The following is a 14,649-nucleotide window of genomic DNA, read 5'->3' as shown; positions in this document are numbered from 1 at the left end:
TTTTATAGCTCTTTTATTCTGGTGATTTTTCTTTTTAAAAACAAAGCCTTCTGTAGTATGAAATATTTATTATATGGTGACATGTTTGCCACTGATCATATCAACAAATTGGATGTTACTATGTCTGTTTTCTAGTTTTACACTTGTAAAGATTTAGTTGGAAATATTATGCAGCTGTATAAACCTAAATGAATTCTAATATCTGTATTGTTTTCTCTTGTGGGCAGCTGATCAGTATCTCCCAGACACCATGAATCATGTTCTCAGTTGTGTGAAGAAGGAGAAGGAGCGAACAGCAGCCTTCCAGGCCTTGGGTTTGCTTTCTGTGGCAGTGAGGTCTGAGTTTCAAGCTTACCTACCAAAAGTCCTTGAAATCATAAAAGCAGCTCTTCCCCCAAAGGACTTTGCCCACAAGTAAGTGTGTGGAAGTTGGAGGAAGAAATGGAAACACTTGCTCTTTATATAATTTTTGTAATGTGAGATCAAATTCTTCAATTAAAATCAGAAGTGTTTCTGTAAGAATAATAACACAGAAAGAGGATGAGGAAGATGTTTGGAAAATAGCAGCTCCTTATAATTTTGTGGTCCTTTTCCAGGAGACAGAAGTCTGTGCAGGTTGATGCCACAGTCTTCACCTGCATTAGTATGCTGGCACGAGCCATGGGACCCAGTATCCAGCAGGACATCAAAGAGCTTTTGGAACCTATGCTGGCTGTGGGCCTGAGGTGAGCATAAATCTGGTTTGCTGTTAGCTGCAGGATGGCACTGTCAGCCATACAGAGTGAGATCTTGAAAGTTTTCAGATTGATAAGGAAGAGTATTGCTTTTAAGTTGACATAAGTGATCTTTCAGAAGATCACTATAGCTGTTTGAGAAGAATGGTATGTTTGAACTGTTCATGTGTCATTTAAGAGAATTCATATCTCAGTAAAGAAATCTTGTTGTAGAACAGCTAGTCCAAAAGTATTCTCCTTTATTTTCCACTATTCAAACTCATTTGGCAGCAACCTGTGAAATTTTTGTCAGCATCTGACAGCCAGCAGACTTGTGTCATATCAAACTGGCAAAGGAAGAGAGCTGAAGTGCTGAATATTTGCTCCTGGCTTCTTTCACCTTTGTAGCTGACAGTTCTTACTGGAGGAATTAATTAAGTTGTTAGTATGGGAAGGTGTGGAGAAAGTTTTCAGGTAGCACAAAGCTGTTTAAATGATATTGTCATCTGGAAGTGAATTTATTTGCTTTTTGGTTTAAAAAACAAAAGTGTAAGAAATCATTTAGATTTGTAACAGTTTTCCAGCACCACTGGCTGATGTAGTGCTGTGTGCAGCAGTCCTGGGACTTTGCTCACCCAGTTTCTACAGGAAGGTCACCTCATGCCTCAGCTCACACAAGGACCCTGTGCTCTGCTGGCAGGTGTTGCTCTCATATGCAATCTCTGATTGGCAAAGGCACAAATAAACAAAAAGATGAAATTTGCACATCATTGTTTCTTTTCTAATAATTTTTGCTTGCCTCTTGCCCTCAGCCCTGCTCTGACAGCCGTGCTGTACGACTTGAGCCGTCAGATCCCACAGCTGAAGAAGGATATCCAGGATGGGCTGCTGAAAATGCTCTCTCTTGTTCTGATGCACAAACCTCTGAGACATCCAGGCATGCCAAAGGGCCTTGCCCACCAGCTGGCCTCCCCCAGTCTCACCAACATCCCAGAGGCCAGTGATGTGGGGAGCATCACCCTTGCCCTGCGCACACTGGGGAGCTTTGAGTTTGAAGGTGAGATGTGTCACCAGCCGGGGGCTGTACAAATCACCAGTGGGACAGGACTGCTAGGAACATGCCTTGAGCTGTTGTATTTTCCAGCATCAGTCTCATTACATGGTTATGACAATGGGAAGAAGCCATCAGTTCACATCCCAGGCAGCAGACCAAGACCTTAATGTTACAACTCACTTGAAAACTTTTCTGACCAATCACACAAAGCAAAAGCACATTGACAGTAGTTCCATCCAATCACTATAAGCACAGATACCTTTGGTTGAAACAATGCTTGCTTATTTTGAATACAATACCTGCTTGTAAGCCTTAAAACACAATGCACAGAGCTGCATTATTAAGCTTAAAACTTCCTAATATCTCACTAGATATACTTTTCTGCAGCTTAAGGAGTTATTCTAGACAAACATTAATACGTGGACTAGTGTTCTATTTGTTCTTACTTTTCTACTTCTTACATAATTTTTCTGCTGAGCAATCTTCTGGCTACTACTTATCTCTAATCACAGTTCTGCTGTCTCTGAAGCCTGCCTTTTGCAGCTTTCCCAAAACCCCCTGATTTTGTGGTGAAATAAGGAAGCAGGGGGCAAAGGCATATGGGAAAGAAACAACTGGGGCATTGGAGTAGAGTACAAAGAGCAGAAAAATTCTGGGAGCGTGTTCTTTAAACTCCTATTCTCTGGTAAAACTGATAACTGAGGTGTAAACCTGTGTTTTAAGCACCCATCTTCCTTTTTCCAGGCCACTCCCTGACTCAGTTCGTTCGGCATTGCGCGGATCACTTCCTGAACAGCGAGCACAAGGAGATCCGCATGGAGGCCGCCCGCACCTGCTCCCGCCTGCTCACGCCCTCCATCCACCTCATCAGTGGCCATGCCCACGTGGTCAGTCAGACTGCAGTGCAGGTCGTGGCTGATGTCCTCAGCAAGCTGCTTGTGGTTGGAATAACTGACCCAGGTTAGTGGGGGATTCAGAGAAAAGGGCTCTCCTACCACGCGTTAATTTTATCATTCAAAGGTGAGCAGGCGATGATGTTACAAATACAAATAGAATTTGAACATATTTGCCACTACACCTAATCTGTTACTCTTGGTAAATTAGAAAAGAAAGCCTCCCAATTTCTTTTTCCACATCTTGATTTTTGAGGAATTAATAGAAAATTAGCAAAAAATGCTCCAGATGTGCCCTTGGTAATCCTTTGAACTAAGCAGAGCACTGAGACTCCTTTTGCTGCTGTTCTGAGTCACAGCCTTAAATTTTGTCGTTTGGGAAGAAATTGGTCCTTCTTGTTGAAACTTTTTACTTGATTTTTTTTTGTTCTTTCAGTTGAACTCATCTCAGATTGCCACGTAGCATCCAAAAGTGGCACTTGCAGGGGCAAGAGATTGGCACTGTGCTGACTTGGGGTTTTGTGTGTGAAACGCTGATGTAATGTCTTGCTCTAGGGAAGCTGTTGTGAAGAATTTTTGAGGAAAGGCAAAGAAAGTAACAGGAATTTAGTACATTTAAAGAGAAATAAATGTGTTCTTGCAGACCCTGATATACGTTTCTGCGTCTTGGCTTCTCTGGATGAGCGGTTTGATGCTCACCTTGCCCAGGCTGAGAACCTGCAAGCTCTTTTTGTGGCCCTGAATGATCAAGTGTTTGAGATCCGAGAGCTGGCCATCTGCACTGTGGGGCGCCTGAGCAGCATGAACCCTGCCTTTGTCATGCCTTTCCTTAGAAAGATGTTAATCCAGGTGAGGAGGAGGAGGGATTCCTGCAGGGAAAACAGAGTCATTGATGTTGAGACTAAGGTGGTGTTAAAGAACTGGGCTATCTAGCTGTAAGTGCATGGAGAGTGAGGGGAATCAATCTCTTTTGGAAAGTAGTTATTGCCCAGCTTAGTGGGTTTCAGCAGATCTTTCTCATGATCATGGTTGAACTGTAGCTCTCTGGATGTATTAAAAGGGAAAGGAAGGGTAGCAGGTATTATTTCACCCTTAATTATCATGCCAGAGTGCTTTCCATCTCTATTGAGGAAGAATGTTGTGTGGTGCTTCTGGGTGAATGCGTGGTACCTCTTTGTAAAGATTTTAAACAGATTTTAGAGCCATCACTTTTATGCTAATTAATTTTAGCTTAATTTACGGAGTGAAACGTAGAACAGCCTTTACAAGTCCTGAGTTGTGACAGAAAGAAATGCAAAGAATTTTTACCTGCCTTTATTTTTCTGGTTTGCTTGCTTGCATTGTCTCCTGTGCAGATTCTAACAGAGCTGGAGCACAGTGGAGTTGGCAGAATCAAAGAGCAGAGTGCCAGGATGTTGGGTCACCTGGTTTCCAACGCTCCACGCCTCATCCGTCCCTACATGGAGCCTATCCTGAAGGTAGAGCCTCTACATTTCCTGGTGGCTTTGGAATGAACTGACAGCAAGTGGTTACGTGACCCTCAGGAACTACAGTTCTTTTGCTTCATCATAGCAGGAAAGAAAACAAATCTGCATCTACAAATCTACATCTACAAATCTACATCTACAAGTGGTGTAGATGTTACTCACAGGAAAGCACAGTTTAGCCCAGTTTAATTCCAGATTTGCATAATGTTTATGACACCCAAGTTTCTTTTACTGTTGAAATTCTTACTGTGATTGTGGGGTCAGGTGTAAACAAAAGGAAAGATAATTTTGAGTACTCTTTAAACACATTCTGATTTCTCCCACTGTCATCCACCAGGCACTGATTGTGAAACTGAAAGATCCTGATCCAGATCCCAATCCAGGTGTGATTAACAATGTCCTGGCTACCATAGGGGAGCTTGCACAGGTAGGGATACACTGCAGATCTCTCTTTGCCATGCTTGTTAAGGTTTTGGGAATGCTAGATGAAGGATGAATTTTTGTCTTTCAATAGGTCAGTGGGCTGGAGATGAGGAAGTGGGTGGATGAGCTCTTCATTATAATTATGGATATGCTGCAGGACTCCTCCCTGCTGGCTAAAAGACAAGTAAGTGTTTACAACTGTGCTAAACTTGACCATAAATGTGACCATAGTTGTAACAAAATATCCACACATGCCATCATAGCTGCTAAAATGAAACTTTAAATCACTCGAGTCTCTAGTGGAGTTATAGTCATGGTACACAGGTGAGTGTTTACAGTGCCTGTTGTGACATAATTCAGAGGAAAAACAAGAAGGAAAAGAAAGCTCTTTTTACTGGAAGGCTTGGACTCGCTGAATTGAATGTTTATTTGAATTTTACCTCTGAGTGAGAGCAATTGTGACAGCCTGAGACATTGTTGATTATTACTTTCTTTACTATTGCTTATAGAAAAATGTTCTTCATAGAGGCTTTTCAACATAGACTGTGATTTGCAGTGTGATCCTTAAATGCTCAAAGAAACTTTACAGAAGTTGAATGACTGATGTATTAGAAGACATAATAAATTCCCTGCTGAAAACTAATCTTCTTTGGGCTTCATCTTTGCAGGTGGCTCTTTGGACACTGGGACAGCTTGTGGCCAGCACTGGTTATGTGGTGGAACCATACAGGAAATACCCAACCTTGCTGGAGGTGCTCCTGAACTTCCTGAAGACTGAGCAGAACCAGGGCACCCGCAGAGAGGTTTGAACATGAAACTATCACACAACCACTTGGCAAAGCTGTTTGGGAAGAGAGAGGTGCCAAATAAATGTGCCTGCATAGATTTGAGGCAGGGAGGGAGAGAATGTTGTTGTGACTGAGCAAAATGCAATAAGCAGAAATAAGAGAGTGCATGTATTAAGTTAATGAAATGGCTTCCAGAAGCTGGATGGAAAGCACTGTTTTTTCCAGGCAGTCACTTTCATTCCAGATCTTGCCTCTTAAACCATCAGGATCTTTTTAAATATGGGGGTTTGAGTGTTGTCTTTGGCTTTAGTGATGAAGTTCTGGTGAATTGTCTTTGTGTCTTTTCAGGCTATTCGTGTGTTGGGGCTGCTGGGTGCTTTGGACCCTTACAAACACAAAGTGAACATTGGCATGATCGATCAATCACGAGATGCTTCAGCTGTTAGCCTCTCAGAGTCCAAATCCAGCCAGGATTCTTGTAAGCTAATCTCAATTTCTTTCAGATAGACAGCTTTATCATTTACAAACAGATCTTGACTGTTTTTTACCAGTTTGTCTCTTCTTCTTAAAGAATTGTTAGTGTACATGTTTTCAACTTACACCTAGGTGTTCCTGAACCCATATTCAGGATATTTTAAGGCCTAGCTCATGACACTGCCTTCTTTCTCCTAGCTGACTACAGCACCAGTGAGATGTTGGTGAACATGGGCAACCTCCCTCTGGATGAGTTCTACCCAGCTGTCTCTATGGTGGCACTGATGAGAATTTTCCGAGACCAGTCCTTGTCCCAACACCACACCATGGTAGTCCAGGCCATCACCTTTATTTTCAAATCTCTTGGACTGAAGTGTGTGCAGTTCCTGCCCCAGGTGATGCCAACATTCCTGAACGTGATCCGGGTGTGTGACGGTGCCATCCGAGAGGTGAGTGTGCCAGGGACCTCTCCTGCCTGCTGCACTCTGTGAAAATAAAAATCCATTTCCTTGGAGAGACTCTGGCTGGCTTTGGGCATTGCTGTGCTGTGTGTTGATGCCAAGCCCACTGCAGAAATGAGATTCAGCTTTGCTTTTTCCCTTCTGTGAGCAATTACTGGAATGCCCAGTGCAAACAATTTCTCTGCTTTTTATTGAAATGGCTGCTTCTGAGCATAATCCTTGGAAGGCCAGTATTTGATTCTGTGTTTTCACCAAGCTGTTCTTGTTCAGAAAAACATCTGTGCAGCTTCCAGATCTTCCACTTATCTGTGTTAATACTCTGTGGCAAACAGTATTATTAAATAATAGGGGTAGATTCTTCAAATTTCTGGTGCAGTCATTTACTTTGGCTCATCTCTGAGAAGGAAAAATCAAATTGATACAGCCTGCTAACATTTAAAGCAACATGGGTGTTGCTTCCATAGCAGTGCTTTCTCTTCCTTCCCACTTAACTTACAGTTACAGAAGGAAATGAGAATTGTGTGAACATGATGATGGGCTTAAGGCTCACCTAACCAGAGATGGCTGCTGTTTGCCAAGGCTCTTCTTCAGGCAGCCAAAAGCTCTGGGGTGTGAAGAGCAGTTTGCACTTGTTATTGCTGCTGTGTTTTATAGGTGCTCCCTTAGCAGAATCCCAGCTCTGCTATAGAACTGCTGTTTTCTCCCAGCCTGAACTGCTACTCAGATTGTGAGGAAAATGTCTCATGTGTGGGTTGTCTGAAGTTCTAGACCTGACTGATCTAACTTGCTTGAAAGCTATGCACTTGTGCACACTCTGTTTAAAAATTTTCAGGTAAAAGAAGATGGTGAAAGTGTACTGGGGAGAAGAGCTGAGGTGGGTAAGCGTGACATAAAGCCTAAAAGAGGAAGGTCCTTGTCCTGTATGTAAGCATCCTCTCACTACATCAAAAATTAGGCACAGTACCGGAGCTCAAAATTCATCTTTGAACATTATAAATGTATGTGTACTGTTCTCACTAAAGAAGCTGAGATTATTTCTTATTTAGTTCTCATGAAAGTGTTATCTCTTTTTATGAGCTCCATATTATATTTTGTTACTCTAGTCTTCAAAAACTGCATGAAGAAATGAAATTTAGTAGACAATAACTTACATTTTCCTGGTTTTTGTAGAGACAAAATAGACTACATCAATTTTACATGGACAGTTTAACCCACATGATTTCATACCAATTTAAAGAGTAAATTCATTGTCACAATTGGATGTTTAAAATTGTCATGTGGTGGAAGGAATTGTAAAACTGTCATAGTGTATCCAAATAAAATTGTCAAAATTCTTCTTGGTGGTAAAGAATAAATGGTGTAATCAACCATCTTTTAAAAAAATGCAGTTTTTCTGGCAAGGACCTGAGTTCCCCAGTAACTTTTCACCAATAGGTCTTGCAGGGGATGGGAAAAATTACAGAAGGAGTATCTTCAAATGTGTGTCAGTTTGGTTTTCAGGCAGGGGGAAAAGACTAGGGGCTAAATTTTTGGAAGCATCCTTCAGACATAAATTACAATACACTGTGATTGAGGTGCCTGTGCTTGCAAGTCTGTTCTGACACTGTAGATTTGCTGGGACTTTATAAACCCCTGTTTGTGTACTGGAGGGTCTGAGGCTTTGAGCTTGCAAAATTATTCTTTAATGCAAGCTGGGGGGAAACCCAACCAATAAGCCCAAAATCACTTTTCTTCCCTGCTGCCCTCTTAAAAACCAACAACAATAAAAATTAACCCAAAACCTATAAAAACCCACAAAACCCAAACTGCTGAGCTGAAGCTGCCAAGAATTTAGCCCCAGATTTTGAGCAGATGGGAGCTGTGCATGCTATTTGTTTGATAAATGAGCTTGCAATTGCCTGTGAAACTCTTCACCCAGTGACTTTGATATTTGGATAAGCTACACTGATTATTACACATTTCTTCCTTCCAGTTCCTGTTCCAGCAGCTGGGAATGTTGGTGTCCTTTGTGAGAAGTCACATTCGGCCCTACATGGATGAAATTGTCACCCTGATGAGAGTGAGTGCAATCTTTATCCCAGTACTTTACTGTCACAGAAAGGTGCTCAGTCTTTTTCAAACAACTTATCAAAAGTATCAGCTACTTCAGAAGTTCATATGAAGTGCAGAGTTGCATATATTTGAAGTAATAATTGTATTTTGAAATACCATTTATTTGAAGTTACAATATACATTATTGGTGGTAACTGAAGTAAGTGTAGCTTCAAGTTCTGATAGTGGCTGAGTTCTTTTCAGCACTTGGATTTTGTGCACTTACTACTTTCAGAAACAGAGTTTTAGCAGGAGATACCTGGAGTTCATAAATAGGTGTCATTTCACATAATTTTCACTATATATTTGCAAACTTGTGGAAGGATTAGGAAAAAATCAATTTTCCAGAGGTTGTTTTCAACCACTATAAATGTACTGGAAGTGCAGAGTGTTTTAAAAACAGAAAGTACAGTCCTTCCTTGCAATCTTGAATTTATCTACAGACTATCTCCTACAGCTTGCTTTTCCTGTAATTGGAATTCAGGAAATTGGAATTCTTCAGCTCAGCTGAAGAACTGCTGAAATTTTTTTTCCCTTTTTTTCCTTTCTTCTGTAGGACTTCTGGGTTATGAACAACTCCATACAGAGCACAATTATCCTACTTATTGAGCAGATTGTGGTAGCTCTAGGAGGTGAATTCAAGCTTTACCTGCCTCAGCTCATCCCTCACATGTTACGGGTCTTCATGCATGACAACAGTCAGGGTCGCATTGTGTCTGTGAAGGTGAGTGGGGCTGCAGGGGCTGCTGTGCTCTGGCACTGCCCAGGCAGCTGTTCCCAGCCTGTGACAGTGTTCACAGGGCTCTGAGGATGAGGGAAGAGAAGGATCTGACTCCATGTTTCAGAAGGCTTGATTTATTATTTAATGGTATATATTATATTAAAACTATACTAAAAGAATAGAAGAAAGGATTTCATCAGAAGGCTGGCTAAGGATAGAATAAGAAGGAATGATAACAAAGGTTTGTGGCTCGGACAGTCTCAGCCAGCTCACTGTGATTGGCCATTAATTAGAAACAACCACATGAGACCAATCCCAGATGCACCTGTTGCATTCCACAGCAGCAGATAACCATTGTTTACATTTTGTTCCTGAGGCCTCCCAGCTTCTCAAGAGGAAAAATCCTAAGGAAAGGATTTTTCATAAAAGATGTCTGTGACACCAGCCTGCCGTGCTCAGCTATTATATTATATAATATATAATATGTTATATATTATATTATATGTTTTATATTATATATTATAGATTATAGATTTTATATTATATTACATCTAAACTGAATTTGCTAAGCACTTAACTATGCACACAACTGTACAGAATTTTGTGACTATCAGCCAAGAGTCTCCACACATATACACACCTGGCCCTGACAGGCCAAGGAAACAAAACACCATCACTTCACTATTACTATCACAGTCTCCTTATTGCATTCTACTTTGGTACAACACATGCACAGCAAATGATGAGAATTGTTTTTCCTTTCTCTGAGCTTCAGAGAATGTGAAACCCAGAAATAATTCTTGGGAAGAATTGTGACTGGCTTTTCTCTGTGAAGAGAAATGTGGCAACAAATGCTGACTTGTTTGAAATGGATCTCATCCATGACTTTGAGTCACACTGGGTCCTTTTGGTTGAAGGATTTGATTCTCCCCCTCTATTCTACTCTTGTGAGACCCCACTTGGAGCAATATGTACAGTTCTGATGTCTTCAGTGTAAGAAGGACATGAAACTGTTGGAGCAGGTCCAGAGGAAGCCACAAAGTTGATAAAAGGACTGGAGCACCTTCCCTATGAAGTCAGGCTGAGAAAGTTGGGCCTCTTCAGCCTGGAGAGGAAAAGGTTGTATGGAGATATGAAAGGAGCTGTAGGGCAGCCAGAGAGAGACACTTTGTCAGGAGCTGTAGTGACAGGAGCAGGAGTAACAGGTACAAACTGAAAGAAGGGAAATTTAGGTTATACATTAAGAAGACATTCTTTACTGCATGGGTGGTGAGACACTGGAACAGGTGCATGGAATTTATGGATGCCCCAACATTGACAGGGTTCAGAGTCATGCTGGATATGGCCTTGAGCAACCTGCTCTAGTAGAAGGTGTCCCTGCCCATGGCAGGAGGGTTGTGACTAGATGATCTTGAAGATCTGTTCAAACTCTTTGACATTCTAGTGTTCTGTGATTTTTCTCTTCAGCTCCTTAATGCAATCCAGCTCTTTGGAGCTAACCTGGATGATTACCTTCATTTGTTACTACCTCCTATTGTAAAGCTGTTTGATGCCCCAGATGTCCCTGTGGTGGCTCGCAAGTAAGTGCTGGTGGCTTTGCAATCTCTCTCTTTGTAATTTTACCTGAGATATCCAAGTTCTGCAGTAGCTGAACATTTACAGTTAATTACCATTTAGTCCCTTCCTCAGCTTTTCTGTGTTAAATCATTGTGGAAGGTTATTTTTGTTTGGACATTACAGCGATGTTACTAATTTTTTGGGTTTCTTGGTGGGTTTTGGTTGGTTGGTTGGTTGGTTGTTTGGGTTTCTTTGTTGTTGTTGTCTCTTTGGGGTTTTTAAAATTTTCTGATTCTCACCTGCCGGTGTTTTAGTCACTTGCAAACTGTCCTGCAAGTCCTAGCTGCTTTAACAGAGTTCTGTGGCCTGTTTTTCGTATTGTTATTAAACCTAGGAGGACTGAGCACTTTAATAATTTTTCTTATTTTTTTCTTGACACTCTGGGATAAGTTCTTCCCTGTTTTTTCTCTGACTTAAGAGCTGCTCTGGAAACAGTGGATCGCTTGACAGAGTCCCTGGATTTCACGGATTACGCGTCGCGGATTATTCACCCCATCGTACGAACACTAGATCAGAGCCCTGAGCTAAGAACAACTGCCATGGACACCCTCTCCTCTCTGGTGTTCCAGCTGGGAAAGAAGGTAATATTATTCTTTGGCTTGAAAGCTCACAGGAGGTGTGACTGTCCCAGAGATCAAGGCTTTAAATTTGAAATTTTGTAATGTACTCATGGATTTCCAAGAGAACTGATTTTTCTTCTCTTAATTGTTTCTGGAATTGAGAGCTACAGAAATTAAACTGTCAGAATTTGTTTCTCATCAATGAAACAATGAGATGGAATTTTGCTGCTCTTGGTGCCACTGAGTAACAAGTTTGTGGTGCATTCCCTTTTACAGTACCAAATTTTTATCCCCATGGTGAACAAAGTCCTGGTGCGACACAGAATTAACCATCAACGCTATGATGTGCTCATCTGCAGAATTGTAAAGGTAAGCTGACAGGTGTACAGTTTTGGGATATTGTCATGTTGAAACAAATGTAGCTGGAACCTTCACTTGGATTTGCTCATAAAATGAGGAGTGGTTGTTGCTCTGTTTCTGTGTTAAGTGCAGCTTTTTAATGCAACTTTGAGGTTGCAATGGGGAAATTTTTTGTCTAATGATATTAAATATTTCCTACAGAAAAATCATGTCAAGTTCTAGGGAAGAACTTAGACTTGTAGCCAGTGTCATCACTATTCTTTTCTTAAATGTGAATTTATCCTATTTTTCCCATAGTTTCTGGACTTGAGGAGACCTTGTTATCTCAGTATTTTCTGTGGAATGTCTTACATTTTAAAAATTTAGTAACTGGTTTACAGTTTACAACTGGTTTACAAGTCAAATAGGCAATAGTGCTTGTTTCAATGTACATTATTTTGGCTTTTTATACTGGGAGCTGAGAGTTCTTGACAGTTACCTTGAATAGCAAAGGTATATAATTTAGAGTTCTCTGGCTTATAAGGTGTAATCTTTATAACAACACATGCTTATTTGCTTCACAGATTTTGCTGCAAGATTTTGCTCTTTTTTTTGGCTTGTCAAGAATTGCTTCTGTATGTGTGGTGTGATCTTCACTGTAAACCAATTCTTGTAGGGTTACACTCTTGCTGATGAAGAGGAGGATCCCCTGATTTATCAGCATCGAATGTTGAGAAGCAACCAGGGAGAAACTTCAGCCACTGGTCCTGTGGAAACAGGTCCCATGAAGAAATTGCATGTGAGCACCATCAACCTGCAGAAGGTAAGACCAGAACCTTCATAGTGTGAATTTGCTGCTGAAGGGAGCTGATGTGTCACACTGAAGGAGTTTTGTCTGATGCATCTGAACTTCATTTATTTAAATTGCTTTTATGTTGCTTTTCTCTTCTGTACAAAACTGAAGTCAAAGTAGTGTCTGAGACTCTTTAAAATTAGGGGGTGCAGAGCAACTTTTAAGATAGTGAGTGGCTGTGAAGTAACCTTTACACTTGCTTGTTAAGTATGAACAAGACTTTGTAGATCACAATGAATAATCTCTTGCCAATAGGGACATCTTTTTCAGAGCCTCTACCATTTTTTGTATTTTTGCTTTTGCTCCTCTTACATCCTAGTTCTACATTTTCTTGAAGGCAGAACTTAATAGCTAAGCACTGGCTAGTTTGAACAGTGCATGCATGCAGCACACAGTTCAGTAATGGGATGGATTTGTTTGAAAATGCTGGACTGAAAAATGTAATTCTAGATGCATTAAGTATTCTAAGCTGATGTTTCAACAGTGCCTTCAGCTCAACGTGTATTTTTGCAGAGAAAGGATTGTTCATGTTAAATGCTTGCCATGTCATGGCAGGAATGCATTTAGGGAAGATTTCTTAGACATGAGATTTAAGTACTGCAGATTATCTGGTAAAGGTAATGGATTTCAGGAAATTGAAAAGGAATTCTCAGCATGTGGTTTGGAGCTGTGAGGAAGTAATGCTGCCTGCTGACGGATTTCTTGTGCTCTTGGATAATTAAAGCTTTGTTTGGTGAATTACCTTCCTTTGTACTGCAGGCCTGGGGAGCAGCAAGAAGAGTTTCCAAGGATGACTGGTTGGAATGGTTGAGGAGGCTGAGTTTGGAGCTGCTGAAGGATTCTTCCTCACCATCCCTGCGCTCATGTTGGGCCCTGGCTCAGGCCTATAATCCCATGGCTCGGTACAGAATTTCTGGGTTTTTATCTCACTTGAAATGGCAGATGGAGGCCGGATATTATAAGGAAAAAAGAAAGTTATTTGGAAGCTCTTAGGTTTCATAAATAGAGACAGTTCCTGCTTTGGCATAAATCAAAGAGCCAACAGCTTGATTTCATTCCCACCCTTCCTAGTTGGCTGCTCCATGATGTGCACAAAATCTTTCATTGAAATTCTGCATGTTAGTCCAGAAAGAAGGTAATGCACATAAGTGAGGATGGAAAAGCAGCAGAATATGAAATATTTGTATTGAGTATTTAATAGCACAATATTTCTATTATTGTAGTATATATACCAGCCTATTCTGTATTTTTTAAATGAAGTTAGCTTTATCAAACTAATCACTGCTTATTGCAGGCAGGCATGTAAGTGTATTTTTTAGCTCTCTTTGGGTAAGAAGATGAGCCCACTGTCAAACAGACTTTTTCTCATGAATCCCCACCTCACACTGTTTTGTGTTCCTCCCCAGAGACCTCTTCAATGCTGCCTTTGTTTCTTGCTGGTCTGAACTGAACGAGGACCAGCAGGATGAGCTGATCCGAAGCATTGAGCTGGCCTTGACTTCTCAGGACATTGCAGAAGTCACTCAGACCCTACTGAACTTGGCAGAATTCATGGAGCACAGTGACAAGGTAGAGATGCTGTTGGGCAGCTCCTTCTATTGCTATTTTGGTGGTTATTCTGTGTGGAATTCATGGCTATGTAATACTCATCCTGTTTCTGATGTGTGTGTCCTTCCCAGGGCCCCCTGCCTCTGAGAGATGACAATGGCATTGTCCTTCTGGGGGAAAGAGCTGCCAAATGTCGAGCTTATGCCAAAGCCCTTCACTACAAAGAGCTGGAATTTCAAAAGGGTCCCACCCCAGCTATCCTGGAGTCTCTTATCAGGTAGGACCATAACTGGTGAGATTTCTGCTCTTGTAGTAGCTACAATTTAAGATACCACCAGGATTAATCTAGACAGTTCTTTGGACTTCACTCTGTCACAAGATGTTGTTAAACTACTTGAAAATGTGCAATTTTAGCTGCTGAGTTCTGTCCTTCTACTGTGTGGTTAAAACTATGATAGAAGCCCAGGGATGTTTTGCAGGAAAAAGTTCTGATTCCCCTCTCTCACCCTTCCAGTTCACTATGGAATGTCATGAAATGGCTGCAGGTTAAATGAGACAGATTTCTATACCTGCATATAAATAAGTCAGAAAAGTTGAAGCTCTTAATTAAAATTCCTCATCACATTC

The 14,649-nt window shown here is 41.1% G+C and overlaps 1 protein-coding gene across 3 annotated transcripts in view; it reads left to right on the top strand.

Moving 5' to 3' along the window:
• MTOR (mechanistic target of rapamycin kinase) overlaps positions 1–14,649 on the top strand; it is a 71,606-nt gene that overhangs the window by 6,610 nt on the left and 50,347 nt on the right. For 2 of the 3 annotated variants that reach the window (XM_058039253.1, XM_058039255.1), the window contains 21 exons: positions 228–414; positions 597–725; positions 1,526–1,770; positions 2,512–2,727; positions 3,304–3,509; positions 4,016–4,138; positions 4,485–4,574; positions 4,662–4,754; positions 5,239–5,373; positions 5,707–5,836; positions 6,031–6,281; positions 7,126–7,167; positions 8,266–8,352; positions 8,941–9,108; positions 10,573–10,685; positions 11,141–11,303; positions 11,559–11,651; positions 12,298–12,444; positions 13,234–13,376; positions 13,881–14,043; positions 14,154–14,299. In XM_058039253.1, the coding sequence (XP_057895236.1) occupies positions 228–414; positions 597–725; positions 1,526–1,770; positions 2,512–2,727; positions 3,304–3,509; positions 4,016–4,138; positions 4,485–4,574; positions 4,662–4,754; positions 5,239–5,373; positions 5,707–5,836; positions 6,031–6,281; positions 7,126–7,167; positions 8,266–8,352; positions 8,941–9,108; positions 10,573–10,685; positions 11,141–11,303; positions 11,559–11,651; positions 12,298–12,444; positions 13,234–13,376; positions 13,881–14,043; positions 14,154–14,299 (3,070 nt within the window). The remainder of the gene's footprint in view (positions 1–227; positions 415–596; positions 726–1,525; positions 1,771–2,511; positions 2,728–3,303; positions 3,510–4,015; positions 4,139–4,484; positions 4,575–4,661; positions 4,755–5,238; positions 5,374–5,706; positions 5,837–6,030; positions 6,282–7,125; positions 7,168–8,265; positions 8,353–8,940; positions 9,109–10,572; positions 10,686–11,140; positions 11,304–11,558; positions 11,652–12,297; positions 12,445–13,233; positions 13,377–13,880; positions 14,044–14,153; positions 14,300–14,649) is intronic. The other variant, XM_058039254.1, reaches the window with a different exon arrangement.

Source organism: Melospiza georgiana, chromosome 22, assembly GCF_028018845.1.
Source record: "Melospiza georgiana isolate bMelGeo1 chromosome 22, bMelGeo1.pri, whole genome shotgun sequence".
Taxonomy (NCBI): Eukaryota; Metazoa; Chordata; class Aves; order Passeriformes; family Passerellidae; genus Melospiza; species Melospiza georgiana.
The sequence above is the reverse complement of the archived record's forward strand: the minus strand, read 5'-3'. Positions and strand labels throughout refer to the sequence as shown.